The 25,723-nt window shown below is 51.9% G+C and overlaps 3 protein-coding genes across 3 annotated transcripts in view; all 3 read right to left on the bottom strand.

The window, feature by feature from the left end:
• Positions 1-11: 11 nt before the first annotated feature.
• On the bottom strand, positions 12-8,141 carry LOC308511940 (erythroid transcription factor-like; the record flags this gene model as incomplete). Its single annotated transcript, XM_081081757.1, has 3 exons — positions 12-380; positions 849-974; positions 8,121-8,141. 3 exons carry the CDS (start codon positions 8,139-8,141, stop codon positions 12-14), a joined length of 516 nt encoding a protein of 171 aa, XP_080937883.1.
• Positions 8,142-8,152: 11 nt separating this feature from the next.
• LOC308511939 (erythroid transcription factor-like) lies at positions 8,153-16,282 on the bottom strand (the record flags this gene model as incomplete). The annotated part of the gene is made up of 3 exons (XM_081081756.1): positions 8,153-8,521; positions 8,990-9,115; positions 16,262-16,282. 3 exons carry the CDS (start codon positions 16,280-16,282, stop codon positions 8,153-8,155), a joined length of 516 nt encoding a protein of 171 aa, XP_080937882.1.
• Positions 16,283-16,293: 11 nt separating this feature from the next.
• The window catches only part of LOC308511938 (erythroid transcription factor-like), a gene marked incomplete at both ends in the record, with an annotated part of 10,750 nt that continues 1,320 nt past the window's right edge, over positions 16,294-25,723 (bottom strand). Inside the window, 2 exons of the mRNA XM_081081755.1 lie at positions 16,294-16,662; positions 17,131-17,256. Of these exons, the coding sequence (XP_080937881.1) occupies positions 16,294-16,662; positions 17,131-17,256 (495 nt within the window). The remainder of the gene's footprint in view (positions 16,663-17,130; positions 17,257-25,723) is intronic.

Raw genomic sequence — 25,723 nt, 5'->3', positions numbered from 1 at the left:
GCTCTGTGTCCTCATGGGCTGAGTGGTGCCTCCACAGCGCTGGTGGTGGTGGGAGGCATGGGGCCTGTGGGGAAGGAGCCTGTGGGTGAACCCAACAGGGGCCCGGGGAAAGGCATGAGGTGACTGACAGGTTCTGACAGCACCCCGGGGCCCAGGCCTTGGTAGAGATGGGCAGTACCAGGTGGGCCCAATGTCAAGCCTGAGGCCACTTCCCCACAATTCCCACCATCGCTGCCCCCAGCCACCACCATGAAGCCACCAGCCGGAGCATCACCTGGTCCAGTGCCTCCCAGGCTTGACACTGGCTTCTTTTCTTTCTGTGATGGCCTGGGTTTTCTAGACTTTATACCACCCTTCTGCACGGTCCGTGGTCGGTTCACCTGATGAAAGAGAGGCCATGAGTGTTCCCCGACCTCAGACATCTGCCTCTGTGTCTCCACCAGGGACACCCTTTCCACCCCACTCCTTCAGAGTCAGGAACTGGGTCAAGGACTAGGGGAGCAGGCCCCAGCTGTGGCCCAGATAATGCCCTAAGGAGTCATGAGCTTGTGAGGCCCTAAGCAATGGAAAGGCTGAGGGAGCCTCTAGCCATAGGACTAGCTGATGGCTGGAGGGGAGGGGGAAGGAAATGAGAAATGGAGGAGAGAGAAGGGAGCAGGAGGGAAAAGACAGGCAGGGAGGAGATGAAGGTGTAGAGAAGAGAAGGGTGATAGGGAAGGAGGAGGGAGTAGAATAACAGGGAGAAGAGAGAAAGGGAGATAGGAAGAATACAGGAAAGGAAAAGGAGAAGGAAGGCCAGGTTAGCGGGATGGAGGTGCAGAGGGCAGGATCCAAGAGGCAGGGCACACCTGGTGTCGCTTGTAATAAAGGCCGCAGGCATTGCACACGGGGTCTCTATTGGCATTCAGCCGCCACACTGCCGCGATGGTTGTCTGGCAGTTGGTGCGCTGGGCACCTGCCCGCTTGCTGACCTTCTGGGGGCAGCAAGAAAATGAGGGTCAGTGCACTGGTGGGTGGAGGACCCAGGAGGTGAGGGTCAGGGTGCAGGCAGGGCTTCCTGGACAAGGCATAGACTGAGGGTGCTCTGAGGGGCGAGGACATGGCCTCCTGTCCCGGGGCTTTCCAAATGGCGTGGGGTGCTTCATCAGTGGTTCTCAGCGTTGGCGGACGTTGGACTCACTTGGGGAGTCGAAAACAATCCTGATGCCCAGGCAGCGCCCCAGACCAAGTAAATCAACCCATCTCGGGAGGGCCCCACGGTGATCCCAGTGTGTAGCCAAGGATGAAAACTGCTGTGCAGGGAGTGGACGGCGTGCCTGCTTGCAGCCCGAGGGTGGGCTGAGGGTAGACACTCCAGTACAGAGCTGGGTCCCTGAGTGGATGGGGCAGGGAGGGGGCATGTGGGTTCTCATAGAGTGTGAGGGCAGAGATCCCTGCCCGGAGTGAGAACAGAGTACCTGGGTGAGGGGAGGCCGGCCTGGGCTCTTACCCGGCGCCTTTGGGGCTTGTTCTGCCTAGTCATCGTCTGACCACCGGCATTGCACAGGTGGCACTGTGGAGCGGCTTTCGCTCTGCCGGACTTTCGCTCTGCCGGACTTTCGCTGTGCCTGGTACACATGCTGTCACACCTTCTCAGAACCACCCTGCATGGCGCACAATCCCAGGGCTCTGGTGAGGTGGACAGGGGGCAAGAGGGACCAGGCTCAGCCCAACTTTGCCTTGGACCCCATCCCCCTCCTCAACCTCCCTGTCCCTTTGGGGGAGCCTCACCACAGGTGGACAGGGGTAGGGTTCCTTGGAGGTTGGGGGAGGAATAGACCGCTGGATTGGGGGTGCTTCTGGTTGGAGGAAAGAAGCTCCTAGGAAAGTCGGGGGGCCCGTAGGCACTGCTGGGGACAGGGATGGAGGAAGGCACCGCAGGCCCCAGCGCCAACAGGTCCGGACGCAGTCGCTGTGTCCTGATGTTCTCTAGGAAGGTGCCTCTTGCATAGGAATCTTCTAAGGCCTGGGGATCGATGTACTCCCAGGTGGGGCTCACAGTTGCGGGAGGGTACAGCCCCGTGCTGCCATAGGCCCAGCTGGTGTATGCTGAGCCTCCTGGGGTCCCCTCCAGACAGCAGAGGCATGCATTAACCTGGAAGACTGTTTGGGGTGTGGGTGGGTATGGGAAGGAAGAAAGAAGGGAACAGAAGGTCTGAAGCCATCCTGCTTTCAAGATGCAGTGATTCCCAACAGCCCCACATGGTGGCCAGCCTTCCCACCTTCCTTCCCATAGGTTGCCAGAGCAGCTGCTGGCCATTGGGTGACTCCTGGGTCTGAGCCCCACTGGTCACTCTGGCAGCTGCAGTCACCAGCAGCCTTTTCCCAATGGGCTTTTAGCATAACTTTGTGGAGCCCCATGGGCCACTCAACTAGGGTCACCCCCACCTCCTTACCGTATTCATTCCCAATGAGGCAGTCTGGGGATGTACGTTCCCAGGTCTGCACATACACAGGGAACGTGACCCACATAGCCTCGTGAAGGCTTCTGGCCATTTCTAAGATGGCTTCTTTGTGAGATTCTACCCTAGCTATGGGTCTCCATGGCAACCCCAGCAACATGGAACCCTGCCAGGATAGCCAGTGCAGCCGCTGCCTGCATGTGCTCCAACTGGGGCTGGGGATCCAACCTAAACCCAGCTGCATGCCCTTGTCTGGGAATCAAACCCGAGACCCTTCGGTGCACAAGCCCATGCTCTAACCACTGAGAACACCAGCCAGTGCTCATAAGAGGGCCCATGAGAGGTTCCTATGGGCCAGGCCTGGAAGTTGCATATGCCACTCTGCTCACTCGATTGATCAGAACTGTCACATGTCCACCTGTCATTGCAAGGGAGGCTGGGAAAGTGAGTGAGTCAGGAAGAAAGGGGAGCAGGGTTGAAAGGCCTATAGCAGTGCCTGCTACAGGATTCTGTAGACTCCCCAGAGCTACGCTGTTTCATGTGGTGGCCACTAGCCACAGTCAAGACAGTGGCTCCTGTACAAGGTGAGGGCAAGGCTTCCAGACCAAGGCTGTCAGAGGGAGTCACATCAGGGCTTCCTATACAGGGTCAGGAGGGTGTTTCCAGAGGGCAAGTTTAGGGGTTCCTATGAACGATCAGATCCGAGATTCCTGAAACGGGTCAAGTTACGGATTTCTGTTGGAAGTCAGGGAAAGGTTTCTGCAGAATTCGGTTATAGGCTCCAGCACTGTTATAGGCTAGGCTTCCTGTAGGCCATGGAGTAAGGACAGGATTAGGTCAGTAAGCCCTGTACAGCAAGTATGTCAAACTCAAAGGCTATCACGGGCCAAATAAACAAGGTTTAAGTTTATGTGGGCCGCAAAAAACACACACAAAACCTTCAATTTTCATAGGAACATAGGATTATTTCGATAGAGACATGCTGATTACAAAGGGTTGAAATAAATGAGTCATTGTTAACATAAAATAATAGAACATTTTAAGAAAAAGTAATATTTTTTCTTGAACATTAACTTACCAGACACTGAATAACTGCACAAATTTATAAGCGTAATGCAAATCTATTTTTCTTCTTCTCTGAAAGCAAAATATTTCCTGTTATGCACACCAAACAAGTCAGTACAAGACTAATGATGTGGCAACCGGCCGCTAAAATATGTGCTGCTAGTATCAGTGGAGAGAAATGGTGCACCTGCACATAAGGTACGTAAGGAAAATGAATGCAACACAATTATAGTAATCAGTCATTAGTGAATGTTGTAGTTCGGTATTCATAATCCTGTATAATAAAAGCCCAGAGACCGAATGGTGGAACGACCAATCGACCAGTGGCTATGACATGCACTGACCCCCAGGGGGCAGACGCTCAACGCAGGAGCTGCCCCCTGGGGAGTCCGTGCACTACCACAGTGGGAGTGCTGCTTGGCTGACTGGAGGCTGGGAGGTAGGTTCATGGCCACCGTGGGACTGAGGCCTACTCGGCCGCCTCAGTGCTATTGTCCCTGAGCCTGGCCCTGACCGGGTCCCCTGGAGAAGCTAGTGCTCCAGCGCCACGGAAGATGCCAGACCAGGGAGCAGCCACTCAGAGGGTGGGTCCACAGCCACTCTGCAGACTGGGATGAGCAGGCTGATCCCCACAGGCCACACCCCCCAACAGTGCTCAAATCCTGTGCACCCGGCCTCTAGTTATGTATAACAGGATATTCTAAAAATTAAGTTATGAAAATTTTTTCCTTAATTGTTTTATTGCTTAAAGTATTACAAAGGGTATTACATATGTGTCCATTTTTTCCCCCCGCCCTTGACAATCCCCTGGCCTCCCCTACCCCCCAGTGTCTTATGTCCATTGGTTATGCTTATATGCATGCATACAAGTCCTTCGGTTGATCTCTTACCCCCCTGCCTCCTGCCCCCCAACCCTCCCCGGCCTTCTCGCTGTAGTTTGCCAGTCTGTTCGAGGCTGCTCTGCCTTTGTATCTATTTTTGTTCATAAGTTTATAATGGTCTTTATTATCCATAAATGAGTGAGATCATGTGGTATTTTTCCTTCATTGACTGGCTTATTTCACTTAGCATAATGCTCTCCAGTTCCATCCATGCTGTTGCAAATGGTAAGAGTTCCTTCCTTTTTAGAGCAGCATAGTATTCCATCATGTAGATGTACCACTGTTTTCTAATCCATTCATCTACTGGTGGGCACTTAAGCTGTTTCCAGATCTTAGCTATGGTGAATTGTGCTGCTATGAACATAGGGGTGCATATATCCTTTCTGACTGGTGTTTCTGGTTTCTTGGGATATACTCCTAGAAGTGGGATCACGGGGTCAAATGGGAATTCCATTTTTACCTTTTTGAGGAAACTCCATACTGTCTTCCATAGTGGCTGCACCAGTCTGCATTCCCACCAGCAGTGCACGAGGGTTCCTTTTTCTCCACATCCTCTCCAGCACTTGTCGTTTGTTGATTTGTTGATGATTGCCAGTCTGACAGGTGTGAGATGGTACCTCACTGTTGTTTTGATTTGCATCTCTCGGATGATTAGTGACTTTGAGCATGTTTTCATATGTCTCTTGGCTTTCTGAATGTCCTCTTTTGAAAAGTGTCCATTTAGGTCCTTTGCCCATTTTTTGATTGGATTGTTTATCTTCCTTTTGTTAAGTTGTATGAGTTCCTTATAAATGTTGGAGATTAAACCCTTATCGGTGATAACATTGGCAAATATGTTCTCCCATGCAGTGGGCTTTCTTGTTTTGTTGATGGTTTCTTTTGCTGTGCAGAAGCTTTTAATTTGATGTAGTCCCATTTGTTCATTTTCTCTTTAGTTTCAAGTGCCCTAGGCGCTGTATCGGTGAAGAAATTGCTTTGGCATATGTCTGAGATTTTGTTGCCTTTGGATTCCTCTAGTATTTTTATGGTTTCCTGTCTTACATTTAAGTCCTTTATCCATTTTGAGTTTATTTTTGTGTATGGTGTAAGTTGGTGGTCTAGTCTCATTTTCTTGCATGTATCTGTCCAATTGTCCCAACACCATTTATTGAAGAGACTGTCTTGACTCCATTGTATGTTCTCGCCTCCTTTGTCAAATATTAATTGAGCACATTGGTTCAGGTCGATTTCTGGGCTCTCTATTCTATTCCATTGATCTGTATGTCTGTTCTTGTGCCAGTACCAGGCAGTTTTGAGAACAGTGGCTTTGTAATACAGCTTGATATCAGGTATTGCGATCCCACCTGCTTTGTTCTTTCTCAGGATCGCTGCAGCTATTCGGGGTCTTTTTTTGTTGTTGTTGTTAAAAAATATATTTTATTGATTTTTCACAGAGAGGAAGGGAGAGAGATAGAGAGAGTTAGAAACATCGATGAGAGAGAAACATCAATCAGCTGCCTCCTGCACATCCCCCACCGGGGATGTGCCCCCAACCCAGGTACATGCCCTTGACCGGAATCGAACCCGGGACCTCTCAGTCCGCAGGTTGACGCTCTATCCACTGAGCCAAACCGGTTTCGGCGACGGGGTCTTTTTTTATTCCAGATGAATTTTTGGAGAGTTCGTTCTAGGTCTGTGAAATATGCCATTGGCAGGTTATGAAATTTTTATTAAAACGTTTCTTACATACCGTTATATTGGCTGGGCTGCAACAATATTTGTTGTGGGTGCATGCGGCCTGCGGGCCACAAGTTTGACATACTTGCTGTACAGTGTTTGGGCAGGGGGTCCTGTGCCAGGTGAGGCTGTAGATGCCTGTATAGGATGAGGTCTGGACTTAAAGCAGGGGGTCAGGACAGGCGCCTCACCACAGGTTCAGGAAAGGATTTTCCATGTAAGTTCAAGACTGTGGTTCATGTTGAGAGTTGGATCACAGGTTCCTGTGGACTCTGCGGGGTGGGGCGTGAGGTAGGGATTGTTGTGCAAAGTGACATCCGGGGCCATTGTCAACAATGTAAGCAAGGCTCCTGAACTTAATCAGGATTCCCAAAGAGTTTAAAGATGGGGCTTTCTTTAAAAAACAAACAAACAAACACACACACATATTTTTATTGATTTCAAAGAGGAAAGGAGAGGGAGAGAGAGATAGAAACATCAGTGATGAGAGAGATTCATGGATCGGCTGCCTCCTACATGCACCTCACTGGGGTTCGAGCCTGCAACCTGGGCATGTGCCATGATCAAGAATCCAACCATGTCCTCATGGTTCATGGGTTGATGCTCAACCACTGAGCCACACCAGCCGGACTAGAGTATTTTTTCAGGTGTTCATGAAGGAAAGCACCTGAGCCTTCCAGCTGTTGTTGACCACAGTGAGCACTCAGGAAACGGTGCTGGTTGCAGGGTGGAGGCTACACCACGGAGCCTGGCTCAGCCCTGTGCCACCAGCTGTGTGGCCTTGGGAGAGACGCTTAACCTGTCTGGGTTAGGATGTCACCTGACTCCACGCATGCTCCGATGTGAGGGTTTGTTCCATGGAAGAACAGATTCCACTTTAGGGGGAGCAGTTCACCCAGGTGAAGGGGTGTGTTGGGGAGGGAGTTGGCACTGTGGGGAGATCCCCCCCGGGGTCTAAATATTCCCCCTACAGGTTATTCTGTTCTCCTAATCTCCCCCTCCTTCTCTACCATTTCCCACAGGGCTGCAGGCCGAGCTGGGCTGAGAGAGATAAGAGATGAGTGTCAGGAGGGCCCATGGACAACCCCACGGTCCCAGACTGGCCTTCTGCCCTTCTTGCTGGCTGTCTTTCCAGCCCCAATCTTGGCCTCCCGTTCCTGTCCTGAACATGTCTTCTGTCCCCTGGAGGTGGGTCCCTAACTTACAGACTGAAATTGTATATATTGATACCTCCACAAACAAGTGTACAGAGCTGCTCACGCTGTCAGCCACTCGGAGGCACTGTGACAGGGCACAGGATGTGCGATACGCTCACATACACGTGCTTGCACACAAGTGCTGCCCTTGCCAGACCCACAAAGACCTCCTGACACGCAGTACCTCAGGTCACACTGCTAGGTCTCCACATTCCGTCCTACACAGCCCTTGGTGAGCATCCCGGAAATGTTTATTGAGCAAATGCTGTGCCTGGTACACATGCTGTCGCACCGCCTCAGAACCACCCTGCATGGTGCACAATCACATGAGCATAGCCTCACATGTTGCCTCAGCACACCCCGTTGCACACATACCCCCACGTCCTCTCATACAGTCACTGGTGCCCCGTTTCTCACAGTTGCCTCATGTCGTGCACACCATCTCTCAGAACCTCACCCCCATGGTCACCACCCCACAGAGCAGTCGGCCACTACACAGTCTCTGCCCATGATGTGTGCATGTACACGCCATATCATACACCCTGGTTGCTGGCACACGTGGTCTCACATACTAGTACACTCTTATACTTGCACATCATAACCCACTATCATGAAGGGTGACACGCCATCACCAGAGAACCACAGGCACCGTTGCACACCCCTCCTACCACGGCTCTTTATTCAGTCCCACTCAGACTCACACCTCCAACTTCAGGACTCTGATGATTTATTTTACAAATCATTGATGGCCCAGACCAAGAGCTGTGGGGGGCCCAGAGGTTGGGTTGTAGAGAGACTTCTGGCTCCACGCGGAGAGGGACCCTTCCTCTGCTCTGAGTCATGCTCTGTGTCCTCATGGGCTGAGTGGTGCCTCCACAGCGCTGGTGGTGGTGGGAGGCATGGGGCCTGTGGGGAAGGAGCCTGTGGGTGAACCCAACAGGGGCCCGGGGAAAGGCATGAGGTGACTGACAGGTTCTGACAGCACCCCGGGGCCCAGGCCTTGGTAGAGATGGGCAGTACCAGGTGGGCCCAATGTCAAGCCTGAGGCCACTTCCCCACAATTCCCACCATCGCTGCCCCCAGCCACCACCATGAAGCCACCAGCCGGAGCATCACCTGGTCCAGTGCCTCCCAGGCTTGACACTGGCTTCTTTTCTTTCTGTGATGGCCTGGGTTTTCTAGACTTTATACCACCCTTCTGCACGGTCCGTGGTCGGTTCACCTGATGAAAGAGAGGCCATGAGTGTTCCCCGACCTCAGACATCTGCCTCTGTGTCTCCACCAGGGACACCCTTTCCACCCCACTCCTTCAGAGTCAGGAACTGGGTCAAGGACTAGGGGAGCAGGCCCCAGCTGTGGCCCAGATAATGCCCTAAGGAGTCATGAGCTTGTGAGGCCCTAAGCAATGGAAAGGCTGAGGGAGCCTCTAGCCATAGGACTAGCTGATGGCTGGAGGGGAGGGGGAAGGAAATGAGAAATGGAGGAGAGAGAAGGGAGCAGGAGGGAAAAGACAGGCAGGGAGGAGATGAAGGTGTAGAGAAGAGAAGGGTGATAGGGAAGGAGGAGGGAGTAGAATAACAGGGAGAAGAGAGAAAGGGAGATAGGAAGAATACAGGAAAGGAAAAGGAGAAGGAAGGCCAGGTTAGCGGGATGGAGGTGCAGGGGGCAGGCTCCAAGAGGCAGGGCACACCTGGTGTCGCTTGTAATAAAGGCCGCAGGCATTGCACACGGGGTCTCTATTGGCATTCAGCCGCCACACTGCCGCGATGGTTGTCTGGCAGTTGGTGCGCTGGGCACCTGCCCGCTTGCTGACCTTCTGGGGGCAGCAAGAAAATGAGGGTCAGTGCACTGGTGGGTGGAGGACCCAGGAGGTGAGGGTCAGGGTGCAGGCAGGGCTTCCTGGACAAGGCATAGACTGAGGGTGCTCTGAGGGGCGAGGACATGGCCTCCTGTCCCGGGGCTTTCCAAATGGCGTGGGGTGCTTCATCAGTGGTTCTCAGCGTTGGCGGACGTTGGACTCACTTGGGGAGTCGAAAACAATCCTGATGCCCAGGCAGCGCCCCAGACCAAGTAAATCAACCCATCTCGGGAGGGCCCCACGGTGATCCCAGTGTGTAGCCAAGGATGAAAACTGCTGTGCAGGGAGTGGACGGCGTGCCTGCTTGCAGCCCGAGGGTGGGCTGAGGGTAGACACTCCAGTACAGAGCTGGGTCCCTGAGTGGATGGGGCAGGGAGGGGGCATGTGGGTTCTCATAGAGTGTGAGGGCAGAGATCCCTGCCCGGAGTGAGAACAGAGTACCTGGGTGAGGGGAGGCCGGCCTGGGCTCTTACCCGGCGCCTTTGGGGCTTGTTCTGCCTAGTCATCGTCTGACCACCGGCATTGCACAGGTGGCACTGTGGAGCGGCTTTCGCTCTGCCGGACTTTCGCTCTGCCGGACTTTCGCTGTGCCTGGTACACATGCTGTCACACCTTCTCAGAACCACCCTGCATGGCGCACAATCCCAGGGCTCTGGTGAGGTGGACAGGGGGCAAGAGGGACCAGGCTCAGCCCAACTTTGCCTTGGACCCCATCCCCCTCCTCAACCTCCCTGTCCCTTTGGGGGAGCCTCACCACAGGTGGACAGGGGTAGGGTTCCTTGGAGGTTGGGGGAGGAATAGACCGCTGGATTGGGGGTGCTTCTGGTTGGAGGAAAGAAGCTCCTAGGAAAGTCGGGGGGCCCGTAGGCACTGCTGGGGACAGGGATGGAGGAAGGCACCGCAGGCCCCAGCGCCAACAGGTCCGGACGCAGTCGCTGTGTCCTGATGTTCTCTAGGAAGGTGCCTCTTGCATAGGAATCTTCTAAGGCCTGGGGATCGATGTACTCCCAGGTGGGGCTCACAGTTGCGGGAGGGTACAGCCCCGTGCTGCCATAGGCCCAGCTGGTGTATGCTGAGCCTCCTGGGGTCCCCTCCAGACAGCAGAGGCATGCATTAACCTGGAAGACTGTTTGGGGTGTGGGTGGGTATGGGAAGGAAGAAAGAAGGGAACAGAAGGTCTGAAGCCATCCTGCTTTCAAGATGCAGTGATTCCCAACAGCCCCACATGGTGGCCAGCCTTCCCACCTTCCTTCCCATAGGTTGCCAGAGCAGCTGCTGGCCATTGGGTGACTCCTGGGTCTGAGCCCCACTGGTCACTCTGGCAGCTGCAGTCACCAGCAGCCTTTTCCCAATGGGCTTTTAGCATAACTTTGTGGAGCCCCATGGGCCACTCAACTAGGGTCACCCCCACCTCCTTACCGTATTCATTCCCAATGAGGCAGTCTGGGGATGTACGTTCCCAGGTCTGCACATACACAGGGAACGTGACCCACATAGCCTCGTGAAGGCTTCTGGCCATTTCTAAGATGGCTTCTTTGTGAGATTCTACCCTAGCTATGGGTCTCCATGGCAACCCCAGCAACATGGAACCCTGCCAGGATAGCCAGTGCAGCCGCTGCCTGCATGTGCTCCAACTGGGGCTGGGGATCCAACCTAAACCCAGCTGCATGCCCTTGTCTGGGAATCAAACCCGAGACCCTTCGGTGCACAAGCCCATGCTCTAACCACTGAGAACACCAGCCAGTGCTCATAAGAGGGCCCATGAGAGGTTCCTATGGGCCAGGCCTGGAAGTTGCATATGCCACTCTGCTCACTCGATTGATCAGAACTGTCACATGTCCACCTGTCATTGCAAGGGAGGCTGGGAAAGTGAGTGAGTCAGGAAGAAAGGGGAGCAGGGTTGAAAGGCCTATAGCAGTGCCTGCTACAGGATTCTGTAGACTCCCCAGAGCTACGCTGTTTCATGTGGTGGCCACTAGCCACAGTCAAGACAGTGGCTCCTGTACAAGGTGAGGGCAAGGCTTCCAGACCAAGGCTGTCAGAGGGAGTCACATCAGGGCTTCCTATACAGGGTCAGGAGGGTGTTTCCAGAGGGCAAGTTTAGGGGTTCCTATGAACGATCAGATCCGAGATTCCTGAAACGGGTCAAGTTACGGATTTCTGTTGGAAGTCAGGGAAAGGTTTCTGCAGAATTCGGTTATAGGCTCCAGCACTGTTATAGGCTAGGCTTCCTGTAGGCCATGGAGTAAGGACAGGATTAGGTCAGTAAGCCCTGTACAGCAAGTATGTCAAACTCAAAGGCTATCACGGGCCAAATAAACAAGGTTTAAGTTTATGTGGGCCGCAAAAAACACACACAAAACCTTCAATTTTCATAGGAACATAGGATTATTTCGATAGAGACATGCTGATTACAAAGGGTTGAAATAAATGAGTCATTGTTAACATAAAATAATAGAACATTTTAAGAAAAAGTAATATTTTTTCTTGAACATTAACTTACCAGACACTGAATAACTGCACAAATTTATAAGCGTAATGCAAATCTATTTTTCTTCTTCTCTGAAAGCAAAATATTTCCTGTTATGCACACCAAACAAGTCAGTACAAGACTAATGATGTGGCAACCGGCCGCTAAAATATGTGCTGCTAGTATCAGTGGAGAGAAATGGTGCACCTGCACATAAGGTACGTAAGGAAAATGAATGCAACACAATTATAGTAATCAGTCATTAGTGAATGTTGTAGTTCGGTATTCATAATCCTGTATAATAAAAGCCCAGAGACCGAATGGTGGAACGACCAATCGACCAGTGGCTATGACATGCACTGACCCCCAGGGGGCAGACGCTCAACGCAGGAGCTGCCCCCTGGGGAGTCCGTGCACTACCACAGTGGGAGTGCTGCTTGGCTGACTGGAGGCTGGGAGGTAGGTTCATGGCCACCGTGGGACTGAGGCCTACTCGGCCGCCTCAGTGCTATTGTCCCTGAGCCTGGCCCTGACCGGGTCCCCTGGAGAAGCTAGTGCTCCAGCGCCACGGAAGATGCCAGACCAGGGAGCAGCCACTCAGAGGGTGGGTCCACAGCCACTCTGCAGACTGGGATGAGCAGGCTGATCCCCACAGGCCACACCCCCCAACAGTGCTCAAATCCTGTGCACCCGGCCTCTAGTTATGTATAACAGGATATTCTAAAAATTAAGTTATGAAAATTTTTTCCTTAATTGTTTTATTGCTTAAAGTATTACAAAGGGTATTACATATGTGTCCATTTTTTCCCCCCGCCCTTGACAATCCCCTGGCCTCCCCTACCCCCCAGTGTCTTATGTCCATTGGTTATGCTTATATGCATGCATACAAGTCCTTCGGTTGATCTCTTACCCCCCTGCCTCCTGCCCCCCAACCCTCCCCGGCCTTCTCGCTGTAGTTTGCCAGTCTGTTCGAGGCTGCTCTGCCTTTGTATCTATTTTTGTTCATAAGTTTATAATGGTCTTTATTATCCATAAATGAGTGAGATCATGTGGTATTTTTCCTTCATTGACTGGCTTATTTCACTTAGCATAATGCTCTCCAGTTCCATCCATGCTGTTGCAAATGGTAAGAGTTCCTTCCTTTTTAGAGCAGCATAGTATTCCATCATGTAGATGTACCACTGTTTTCTAATCCATTCATCTACTGGTGGGCACTTAAGCTGTTTCCAGATCTTAGCTATGGTGAATTGTGCTGCTATGAACATAGGGGTGCATATATCCTTTCTGACTGGTGTTTCTGGTTTCTTGGGATATACTCCTAGAAGTGGGATCACGGGGTCAAATGGGAATTCCATTTTTACCTTTTTGAGGAAACTCCATACTGTCTTCCATAGTGGCTGCACCAGTCTGCATTCCCACCAGCAGTGCACGAGGGTTCCTTTTTCTCCACATCCTCTCCAGCACTTGTCGTTTGTTGATTTGTTGATGATTGCCAGTCTGACAGGTGTGAGATGGTACCTCACTGTTGTTTTGATTTGCATCTCTCGGATGATTAGTGACTTTGAGCATGTTTTCATATGTCTCTTGGCTTTCTGAATGTCCTCTTTTGAAAAGTGTCCATTTAGGTCCTTTGCCCATTTTTTGATTGGATTGTTTATCTTCCTTTTGTTAAGTTGTATGAGTTCCTTATAAATGTTGGAGATTAAACCCTTATCGGTGATAACATTGGCAAATATGTTCTCCCATGCAGTGGGCTTTCTTGTTTTGTTGATGGTTTCTTTTGCTGTGCAGAAGCTTTTAATTTGATGTAGTCCCATTTGTTCATTTTCTCTTTAGTTTCAAGTGCCCTAGGCGCTGTATCGGTGAAGAAATTGCTTTGGCATATGTCTGAGATTTTGTTGCCTTTGGATTCCTCTAGTATTTTTATGGTTTCCTGTCTTACATTTAAGTCCTTTATCCATTTTGAGTTTATTTTTGTGTATGGTGTAAGTTGGTGGTCTAGTCTCATTTTCTTGCATGTATCTGTCCAATTGTCCCAACACCATTTATTGAAGAGACTGTCTTGACTCCATTGTATGTTCTCGCCTCCTTTGTCAAATATTAATTGAGCACATTGGTTCAGGTCGATTTCTGGGCTCTCTATTCTATTCCATTGATCTGTATGTCTGTTCTTGTGCCAGTACCAGGCAGTTTTGAGAACAGTGGCTTTGTAATACAGCTTGATATCAGGTATTGCGATCCCACCTGCTTTGTTCTTTCTCAGGATCGCTGCAGCTATTCGGGGTCTTTTTTTGTTGTTGTTGTTAAAAAATATATTTTATTGATTTTTCACAGAGAGGAAGGGAGAGAGATAGAGAGAGTTAGAAACATCGATGAGAGAGAAACATCAATCAGCTGCCTCCTGCACATCCCCCACCGGGGATGTGCCCCCAACCCAGGTACATGCCCTTGACCGGAATCGAACCCGGGACCTCTCAGTCCGCAGGTTGACGCTCTATCCACTGAGCCAAACCGGTTTCGGCGACGGGGTCTTTTTTTATTCCAGATGAATTTTTGGAGAGTTCGTTCTAGGTCTGTGAAATATGCCATTGGTAGGTTATGAAATTTTTATTAAAACGTTTCTTACATACCGTTATATTGGCTGGGCTGCAACAATATTTGTTGTGGGTGCATGCGGCCTGCGGGCCACAAGTTTGACATACTTGCTGTACAGTGTTTGGGCAGGGGGTCCTGTGCCAGGTGAGGCTGTAGATGCCTGTATAGGATGAGGTCTGGACTTAAAGCAGGGGGTCAGGACAGGCGCCTCACCACAGGTTCAGGAAAGGATTTTCCATGTAAGTTCAAGACTGTGGTTCATGTTGAGAGTTGGATCACAGGTTCCTGTGGACTCTGCGGGGTGGGGCGTGAGGTAGGGATTGTTGTGCAAAGTGACATCCGGGGCCATTGTCAACAATGTAAGCAAGGCTCCTGAACTTAATCAGGATTCCCAAAGAGTTTAAAGATGGGGCTTTCTTTAAAAAAAAAACAAACAAACACACACACATATTTTTATTGATTTCAAAGAGGAAAGGAGAGGGAGAGAGAGATAGAAACATCAGTGATGAGAGAGATTCATGGATCGGCTGCCTCCTACATGCACCTCACTGGGGTTCGAGCCTGCAACCTGGGCATGTGCCATGATCAAGAATCCAACCATGTCCTCATGGTTCATGGGTTGATGCTCAACCACTGAGCCACACCAGCCGGACTAGAGTATTTTTTCAGGTGTTCATGAAGGAAAGCACCTGAGCCTTCCAGCTGTTGTTGACCACAGTGAGCACTCAGGAAACGGTGCTGGTTGCAGGGTGGAGGCTACACCACGGAGCCTGGCTCAGCCCTGTGCCACCAGCTGTGTGGCCTTGGGAGAGACGCTTAACCTGTCTGGGTTAGGATGTCACCTGACTCCACGCATGCTCCGATGTGAGGGTTTGTTCCATGGAAGAACAGATTCCACTTTAGGGGGAGCAGTTCACCCAGGTGAAGGGGTGTGTTGGGGAGGGAGTTGGCACTGTGGGGAGATCCCCCCCGGGGTCTAAATATTCCCCCTAGAGGTTATTCTGTTCTCCTAATCTCCCCCTCCTTCTCTACCATTTCCCACAGGGCTGCAGGCCGAGCTGGGCTGAGAGAGATAAGAGATGAGTGTCAGGAGGGCCCATGGACAACCCCACGGTCCCAGACTGGCCTTCTGCCCTTCTTGCTGGCTGTCTTTCCAGCCCCAATCTTGGCCTCCCGTTCCTGTCCTGAACATGTCTTCTGTCCCCTGGAGGTGGGTCCCTAACTTACAGACTGAAATTGTATATATTGATACCTCCACAAACAAGTGTACAGAGCTGCTCACGCTGTCAGCCACTCGGAGGCACTGTGACAGGGCACAGGATGTGCGATACGCTCACATACACGTGCTTGCACACAAGTGCTGCCCTTGCCAGACCCACAAAGACCTCCTGACACGCAGTACCTCAGGTCACACTGCTAGGTCTCCACATTCCGTCCTACACAGCCCTTGGTGAGCATCCCGGAAATGTTTATTGAGCAAATGCTGTGCCTGGTACACATGCTGTCGCACCGCCTCAGAACCACCCTGCATGGTGCACAATCACATGAGCATAGCCTCACATGTTGCCTCAGCACACCCCGTTGCACACATACCCCCACGTCCTCTCATACAGTCACTGGTGCCCCGTTTCTCACAGTTGCCTCATGTCGTGCACACCATCTCTCAGAACCTCACCCCCATGGTCACCACCCCACAGAGCAGTCGGCCACTACACAGTCTCTGCCCATGATGTGTGCATGTACACGCCATATCATACACCCTGGTTGCTGGCACACGTGGTCTCACATACTAGTACACTCTTATACTTGCACATCATAACCCACTATCATGAAGGGTGACACGCCATCACCAGAGAACCACAGGCACCGTTGCACACCCCTCCTACCACGGCTCTTTATTCAGTCCCACTCAGACTCACACCTCCAACTTCAGGACTCTGATGATTTATTTTACAAATCATTGATGGCCCAGACCAAGAGCTGTGGGGGGCCCAGAGGTTGGGTTGTAGAGAGACTGCTGGCTCCACGCGGAGAGGGACCCTTCCTCTGCTCTGAGTCATGCTCTGTGTCCTCATGGGCTGAGTGGTGCCTCCACAGCGCTGGTGGTGGTGGGAGGCATGGGGCCTGTGGGGAAGGAGCCTGTGGGTGAACCCAACAGGGGCCCGGGGAAAGGCATGAGGTGACTGACAGGTTCTGACAGCACCCCGGGGCCCAGGCCTTGGTAGAGATGGGCAGTACCAGGTGGGCCCAATGTCAAGCCTGAGGCCACTTCCCCACAATTCCCACCATCGCTGCCCCCAGCCACCACCATGAAGCCACCAGCCGGAGCATCACCTGGTCCAGTGCCTCCCAGGCTTGACACTGGCTTCTTTTCTTTCTGTGATGGCCTGGGTTTTCTAGACTTTATACCACCCTTCTGCACGGTCCGTGGTCGGTTCACCTGATGAAAGAGAGGCCATGAGTGTTCCCCGACCTCAGACATCTGCCTCTGTGTCTCCACCAGGGACACCCTTTCCACCCCACTCCTTCAGAGTCAGGAACTGGGTCAAGGACTAGGGGAGCAGGCCCCAGCTGTGGCCCAGATAATGCCCTAAGGAGTCATGAGCTTGTGAGGCCCTAAGCAATGGAAAGGCTGAGGGAGCCTCTAGCCATAGGACTAGCTGATGGCTGGAGGGGAGGGGGAAGGAAATGAGAAATGGAGGAGAGAGAAGGGAGCAGGAGGGAAAAGACAGGCAGGGAGGAGATGAAGGTGTAGAGAAGAGAAGGGTGATAGGGAAGGAGGAGGGAGTAGAATAACAGGGAGAAGAGAGAAAGGGAGATAGGAAGAATACAGGAAAGGAAAAGGAGAAGGAAGGCCAGGTTAGCGGGATGGAGGTGCAGGGGGCAGGCTCCAAGAGGCAGGGCACACCTGGTGTCGCTTGTAATAAAGGCCGCAGGCATTGCACACGGGGTCTCTATTGGCATTCAGCCGCCACACTGCCGCGATGGTTGCCTGGCAGTTGGTGCACTGGGCACCTGCCCGCTTGCTGACCTTCTGGGGGCAGCAAGAAAATGAGGGTCAGTGCACTGGTGGGTGGAGGACCCAGGAGGTGAGGGTCAGGGTGCAGGCAGGGCTTCCTGGACAAGGCATAGACTGAGGGTGCTCTGAGGGGCGAGGACATGGCCTCCTGTCCCGGGGCTTTCCAAATGGCGTGGGGTGCTTCATCAGTGGTTCTCAGCGTTGGCGGACGTTGGACTCACTTGGGGAGTCGAAAACAATCCTGATGCCCAGGCAGCGCCCCAGACCAAGTAAATCAACCCATCTCGGGAGGGCCCCACGGTGATCCCAGTGTGTAGCCAAGGATGAAAACTGCTGTGCAGGGAGTGGACGGCGTGCCTGCTTGCAGCCCGAGGGTGGGCTGAGGGTAGACACTCCAGTACAGAGCTGGGTCCCTGAGTGGATGGGGCAGGGAGGGGGGATGTGGGTTCTCATAGAGTGTGAGGGCAGAGATCCCTGCCCGGAGTGAGAACAGGGTACCTGGGTGAGGGGAGGCCGGCCTGGGCTCTTACCCGGCGCCTTTGGGGCTTGTTCTGCCTAGTCATCGTCTGACCACCGGCATTGCACAGGTGGCACTGTGGAGCGGCTTTCGCTCTGCCGGACTTTCGCTCTGCCGGACTTTCGCTGTGCCTGGTACACATGCTGTCACACCTTCTCAGAACCACCCTGCATGGCGCACAATCCCAGGGCTCTGGTGAGGTGGACAGGGGGCAAGAGGGACCAGGCTCAGCCCAACTTTGCCTTGGACCCCATCCCCCTCCTCAACCTCCCTGTCCCTTTGGGGGAGCCTCACCACAGGTGGACAGGGGTAGGGTTCCTTGGAGGTTGGGGGAGGAATAGACCGCTGGATTGGGGGTGCTTCTGGTTGGAGGAAAGAAGCTCCTAGGAAAGTCGGGGGGCCCGTAGGCACTGCTGGGGACAGGGATGGAGGAAGGCACCGCAGGCCCCAGCGCCAACAGGTCCGGACGCAGTCGCTGTGTCCTGATGTTCTCTAGGAAGGTGCCTCTTGCATCGGAATCTTCTAAGGCCTGGGGATCGATGTACTCCCAGGTGGGGCTCACAGTTGCGGGAGGGTACAGCCCCGTGCTGCCATAGGCCCAGCTGGTGTATGCTGAGCCTCCTGGGGTCCCCTCCAGACAGCAGAGGCATGCATTAACCTGGAAGACTGTTTGGGGTGTGGGTGGGTATGGGAAGGAAGAAAGAAGGGAACAGAAGGTCTGAAGCCATCCTGCTTTCAAGATGCAGTGATTCCCAACAGCCCCACATGGTGGCCAGCCTTCCCACCTTCCTTCCCATAGGTTGCCAGAGCAGCTGCTGGCCATTGGGTGACTCCTGGGTCTGAGCCCCACTGGTCACTCTGGCAGCTGCAGTCACCAGCAGCCTTTTCCCAATGGGCTTTTAGCATAACTTTGTGGAGCCCCATGGGCCACTCAACTAGGGTCACCCCCACCTCCTTACCGTATTCATTCCCAATGAGGCAGTCTGGGGATGTACGTTCCCAGGTCTGCACATACACAGGGAACGTGACCCACATAGCCTCGTGAAGGCTTCTGGCCATTTCTAAGATGGCTTCTTTGTGAGATTCTACCCTAGCTATGGGTCTCCATGGCAACCCCAGCAACATGGAACCCTGCCAGGATAGCCAGTGCAGCCGCTGCCTGCATGTGCTCCAACTGGGGCTGGGGATCCAACCTAAACCCAGCTGCATGCCCTTGTCTGGGAATCAAACCCGAGACCCTTCGGTGCACAAGCCCATGCTCTAACCACTGAGAACACCAGCCAGTGCTCATAAGAGGGCCCATGAGAGGTTCCTATGGGCCAGGCCTGGAAGTTGCATATGCCACTCTGCTCACTCGATTGATCAGAACTGTCACATGTCCACCTGTCATTGCAAGGGAGGCTGGGAAAGTGAGTGAGTCAGGAAGAAAGGGGAGCAGGGTTGAAAGGCCTATAGCAGTGCCTGCTACAGGATTCTGTAGACTCCCCAGAGCTACGCTGTTTCATGTGGTGGCCACTAGCCACAGTCAAGACAGTGGCTCCTGTACAAGGTGAGGGCAAGGCTTCCAGACCAAGGCTGTCAGAGGGAGTCACATCAGGGCTTCCTATACAGGGTCAGGAGGGTGTTTCCAGAGGGCAAGTTTAGGGGTTCCTATGAACGATCAGATCCGAGATTCCTGAAACGGGTCAAGTTACGGATTTCTGTTGGAAGTCAGGGAAAGGTTTCTGCAGAATTCGGTTATAGGCTCCAGCACTGTTATAGGCTAGGCTTCCTGTAGGCCATGGAGTAAGGACAGGATTAGGTCAGTAAGCCCTGTACAGCAAGTATGTCAAACTCAAAGGCTATCACGGGCCAAATAAACAAGGTTTAAGTTTATGTGGGCCGCAAAAAACACACACAAAACCTTCAATTTTCATAGGAACATAGGATTATTTCGATAGAGACATGCTGATTACAAAGGGTTGAAATAAATGAGTCATTGTTAACATAAAATAATAGAACATTTTAAGAAAAAGTAATATTTTTTCTTGAACATTAACTTACCAGACACTGAATAACTGCACAAATTTATAAGCGTAATGCAAATCTATTTTTCTTCTTCTCTGAAAGCAAAATATTTCCTGTTATGCACACCAAACAAGTCAGTACAAGACTAATGATGTGGCAACCGGCCGCTAAAATATGTGCTGCTAGTATCAGTGGAGAGAAATGGTGCACCTGCACATAAGGTACGTAAGGAAAATGAATGCAACACAATTATAGTAATCAGTCATTAGTGAATGTTGTAGTTCGGTATTCATAATCCTGTATAATAAAAGCCCAGAGACCGAATGGTGGAACGACCAATCGACCAGTGGCTATGACATGCACTGACCCCCAGGGGGCAGACGCTCAACGCAGGAGCTGCCCCCTGGGGAGTCCGTGCACTACCACAGTGGGAGTGCTGCTTGGCTGACTGGAGGCTGGGAGGTAGGTTCATGGCCACCGTGGGACTGAGGCCTACTCGGCCGCCTCAGTGCTATTGTCCCTGAGCCTGGCCCTGACCGGGTCCCCTGGAGAAGCTAGTGCTCCAGCGCCACGGAAGATGCCAGACCAGGGAGCAGCCACTCAGAGGGTGGGTCCACAGCCACTCTGCAGACTGGGATGAGCAGGCTGATCCCCACAGGCCACACCCCCCAACAGTGCTCAAATCCTGTGCACCCGGCCTCTAGTTATGTATAACAGGATATTCTAAAAATTAAGTTATGAAAATTTTTTCCTTAATTGTTTTATTGCTTAAAGTATTACAAAGGGTATTACATATGTGTCCATTTTTTCCCCCCGCCCTTGACAATCCCCTGGCCTCCCCTACCCCCCAGTGTCTTATGTCCATTGGTTATGCTTATATGCATGCATACAAGTCCTTCGGTTGATCTCTTACCCCCCTGCCTCCTGCCCCCCAACCCTCCCCGGCCTTCTCGCTGTAGTTTGCCAGTCTGTTCGAGGCTGCTCTGCCTTTGTATCTATTTTTGTTCATAAGTTTATAATGGTCTTTATTATCCATAAATGAGTGAGATCATGTGGTATTTTTCCTTCATTGACTGGCTTATTTCACTTAGCATAATGCTCTCCAGTTCCATCCATGCTGTTGCAAATGGTAAGAGTTCCTTCCTTTTTAGAGCAGCATAGTATTCCATCATGTAGATGTACCACTGTTTTCTAATCCATTCATCTACTGGTGGGCACTTAAGCTGTTTCCAGATCTTAGCTATGGTGAATTGTGCTGCTATGAACATAGGGGTGCATATATCCTTTCTGACTGGTGTTTCTGGTTTCTTGGGATATACTCCTAGAAGTGGGATCACGGGGTCAAATGGGAATTCCATTTTTACCTTTTTGAGGAAACTCCATACTGTCTTCCATAGTGGCTGCACCAGTCTGCATTCCCACCAGCAGTGCACGAGGGTTCCTTTTTCTCCACATCCTCTCCAGCACTTGTCGTTTGTTGATTTGTTGATGATTGCCAGTCTGACAGGTGTGAGATGGTACCTCACTGTTGTTTTGATTTGCATCTCTCGGATGATTAGTGACTTTGAGCATGTTTTCATATGTCTCTTGGCTTTCTGAATGTCCTCTTTTGAAAAGTGTCCATTTAGGTCCTTTGCCCATTTTTTGATTGGATTGTTTATCTTCCTTTTGTTAAGTTGTATGAGTTCCTTATAAATGTTGGAGATTAAACCCTTATCGGTGATAACATTGGCAAATATGTTCTCCCATGCAGTGGGCTTTCTTGTTTTGTTGATGGTTTCTTTTGCTGTGCAGAAGCTTTTAATTTGATGTAGTCCCATTTGTTCATTTTCTCTTTAGTTTCAAGTGCCCTAGGCGCTGTATCGGTGAAGAAATTGCTTTGGCATATGTCTGAGATTTTGTTGCCTTTGGATTCCTCTAGTATTTTTATGGTTTCCTGTCTTACATTTAAGTCCTTTATCCATTTTGAGTTTATTTTTGTGTATGGTGTAAGTTGGTGGTCTAGTCTCATTTTCTTGCATGTATCTGTCCAATTGTCCCAACACCATTTATTGAAGAGACTGTCTTGACTCCATTGTATGTTCTCGCCTCCTTTGTCAAATATTAATTGAGCACATTGGTTCAGGTCGATTTCTGGGCTCTCTATTCTATTCCATTGATCTGTATGTCTGTTCTTGTGCCAGTACCAGGCAGTTTTGAGAACAGTGGCTTTGTAATACAGCTTGATATCAGGTATTGCGATCCCACCTGCTTTGTTCTTTCTCAGGATCGCTGCAGCTATTCGGGGTCTTTTTTTGTTGTTGTTGTTAAAAAATATATTTTATTGATTTTTCACAGAGAGGAAGGGAGAGAGATAGAGAGAGTTAGAAACATCGATGAGAGAGAAACATCAATCAGCTGCCTCCTGCACATCCCCCACCGGGGATGTGCCCCCAACCCAGGTACATGCCCTTGACCGGAATCGAACCCGGGACCTCTCAGTCCGCAGGTTGACGCTCTATCCACTGAGCCAAACCGGTTTCGGCGACGGGGTCTTTTTTTATTCCAGATGAATTTTTGGAGAGTTCGTTCTAGGTCTGTGAAATATGCCATTGGTAGGTTATGAAATTTTTATTAAAACGTTTCTTACATACCGTTATATTGGCTGGGCTGCAACAATATTTGTTGTGGGTGCATGCGGCCTGCGGGCCACAAGTTTGACATACTTGCTGTACAGTGTTTGGGCAGGGGGTCCTGTGCCAGGTGAGGCTGTAGATGCCTGTATAGGATGAGGTCTGGACTTAAAGCAGGGGGTCAGGACAGGCGCCTCACCACAGGTTCAGGAAAGGATTTTCCATGTAAGTTCAAGACTGTGGTTCATGTTGAGAGTTGGATCACAGGTTCCTGTGGACTCTGCGGGGTGGGGCGTGAGGTAGGGATTGTTGTGCAAAGTGACATCCGGGGCCATTGTCAACAATGTAAGCAAGGCTCCTGAACTTAATCAGGATTCCCAAAGAGTTTAAAGATGGGGCTTTCTTTAAAAAAAAAAAACACAAACACACACACATATTTTTATTGATTTCAAAGAGGAAAGGAGAGGGAGAGAGAGATAGAAACATCAGTGATGAGAGAGATTCATGGATCGGCTGCCTCCTACATGCACCTCACTGGGGTTCGAGCCTGCAACCTGGGCATGTGCCATGATCAAGAATCCAACCATGTCCTCATGGTTCATGGGTTGATGCTCAACCACTGAGCCACACCAGCCGGACTAGAGTATTTTTTCAGGTGTTCATGAAGGAAAGCACCTGAGCCTTCCAGCTGTTGTTGACCACAGTGAGCACTCAGGAAACGGTGCTGGTTGCAGGGTGGAGGCTACACCACGGAGCCTGGCTCAGCCCTGTGCCACCAGCTGTGTGGCCTTGGGAGAGACGCTTAACCTGTCTGGGTTAGGATGTCACCTGACTCCACGCATGCTCCGATGTGAGGGTTTGTTCCATGGAAGAACAGATTCCACTTTAGGGGGAGCAGTTCACCCAGGTGAAGGGGTGTGTTGGGGAGGGAGTTGGCACTGTGGGGAGATCCCCCCCGGGGTCTAAATATTCCCCCTAGAGGTTATTCTGTTCTCCTAATCTCCCCCTCCTTCTCTACCATTTCCCACAGGGCTGCAGGCCGAGCTGGGCTGAGAGAGATAAGAGATGAGTGTCAGGAGGGCCCATGGACAACCCCACGGTCCCAGACTGGCCTTCTGCCCTTCTTGCTGGCTGTCTTTCCAGCCCCAATCTTGGCCTCCCGTTCCTGTCCTGAACATGTCTTCTGTCCCCTGGAGGTGGGTCCCTAACTTACAGACTGAAATTGTATATATTGATACCTCCACAAACAAGTGTACAGAGCTGCTCACGCTGTCAGCCACTCGGAGGCACTGTGACAGGGCACAGGATGTGCGATACGCTCACATACACGTGCTTGCACACAAGTGCTGCCCTTGCCAGACCCACAAAGACCTCCTGACACGCAGTACCTCAGGTCACACTGCTAGGTCTCCACATTCCGTCCTACACAGCCCTTGGTGAGCATCCCGGAAATGTTTATTGAGCAAATGCTGTGCCTGGTACACATGCTGTCGCACCGCCTCAGAACCACCCTGCATGGTGCACAATCACATGAGCATAGCCTCACATGTTGCCTCAGCACACCCCGTTGCACACATACCCCCACGTCCTCTCATACAGTCACTGGTGCCCCGTTTCTCACAGTTGCCTCATGTCGTGCACACCATCTCTCAGAACCTCACCCCCATGGTCACCACCCCACAGAGCAGTCGGCCACTACACAGTCTCTGCCCATGATGTGTGCATGTACACGCCATATCATACACCCTGGTTGCTGGCACACGTGGTCTCACATACTAGTACACTCTTATACTTGCACATCATAACCCACTATCATGAAGGGTGACACGCCATCACCAGAGAACCACAGGCACCGTTGCACACCCCTCCTACCACGGCTCTTTATTCAGTCCCACTCAGACTCACACCTCCAACTTCAGGACTCTGATGATTTATTTTACAAATCATTGATGGCCCAGACCAAGAGCTGTGGGGGGCCCAGAGGTTGGGTTGTAGAGAGACTGCTGGCTCCACGCGGAGAGGGACCCTTCCTCTGCTCTGAGTCATGCTCTGTGTCCTCATGGGCTGAGTGGTGCCTCCACAGCGCTGGTGGTGGTGGGAGGCATGGGGCCTGTGGGGAAGGAGCCTGTGGGTGAACCCAACAGGGGCCCGGGGAAAGGCATGAGGTGACTGACAGGTTCTGACAGCACCCCGGGGCCCAGGCCTTGGTAGAGATGGGCAGTACCAGGTGGGCCCAATGTCAAGCCTGAGGCCACTTCCCCACAATTCCCACCATCGCTGCCCCCAGCCACCACCATGAAGCCACCAGCCGGAGCATCACCTGGTCCAGTGCCTCCCAGGCTTGACACTGGCTTCTTTTCTTTCTGTGATGGCCTGGGTTTTCTAGACTTTATACCACCCTTCTGCACGGTCCGTGGTCGGTTCACCTGATGAAAGAGAGGCCATGAGTGTTCCCCGACCTCAGACATCTGCCTCTGTGTCTCCACCAGGGACACCCTTTCCACCCCACTCCTTCAGAGTCAGGAACTGGGTCAAGGACTAGGGGAGCAGGCCCCAGCTGTGGCCCAGATAATGCCCTAAGGAGTCATGAGCTTGTGAGGCCCTAAGCAATGGAAAGGCTGAGGGAGCCTCTAGCCATAGGACTAGCTGATGGCTGGAGGGGAGGGGGAAGGAAATGAGAAATGGAGGAGAGAGAAGGGAGCAGGAGGGAAAAGACAGGCAGGGAGGAGATGAAGGTGTAGAGAAGAGAAGGGTGATAGGGAAGGAGGAGGGAGTAGAATAACAGGGAGAAGAGAGAAAGGGAGATAGGAAGAATACAGGAAAGGAAAAGGAGAAGGAAGGCCAGGTTAGCGGGATGGAGGTGCAGGGGGCAGGCTCCAAGAGGCAGGGCACACCTGGTGTCGCTTGTAATAAAGGCCGCAGGCATTGCACACGGGGTCTCTATTGGCATTCAGCCGCCACACTGCCGCGATGGTTGCCTGGCAGTTGGTGCACTGGGCACCTGCCCGCTTGCTGACCTTCTGGGGGCAGCAAGAAAATGAGGGTCAGTGCACTGGTGGGTGGAGGACCCAGGAGGTGAGGGTCAGGGTGCAGGCAGGGCTTCCTGGACAAGGCATAGACTGAGGGTGCTCTGAGGGGCGAGGACATGGCCTCCTGTCCCGGGGCTTTCCAAATGGCGTGGGGTGCTTCATCAGTGGTTCTCAGCGTTGGCGGACATTGGACTCACTTGGGGAGTCGAAAACAATCCTGATGCCCAGGCAGCGCCCCAGACCAAGTAAATCAACCCATCTCGGGAGGGCCCCACGGTGATCCCAGTGTGTAGCCAAGGATGAAAACTGCTGTGCAG

This window comes from Myotis nattereri (assembly GCF_964212035.1).
Source record: "Myotis nattereri genome assembly, chromosome: X".
Taxonomy (NCBI): domain Eukaryota; kingdom Metazoa; phylum Chordata; class Mammalia; order Chiroptera; family Vespertilionidae; genus Myotis; species Myotis nattereri.
This window is presented reverse-complemented; position numbering and strand designations above follow the sequence as displayed.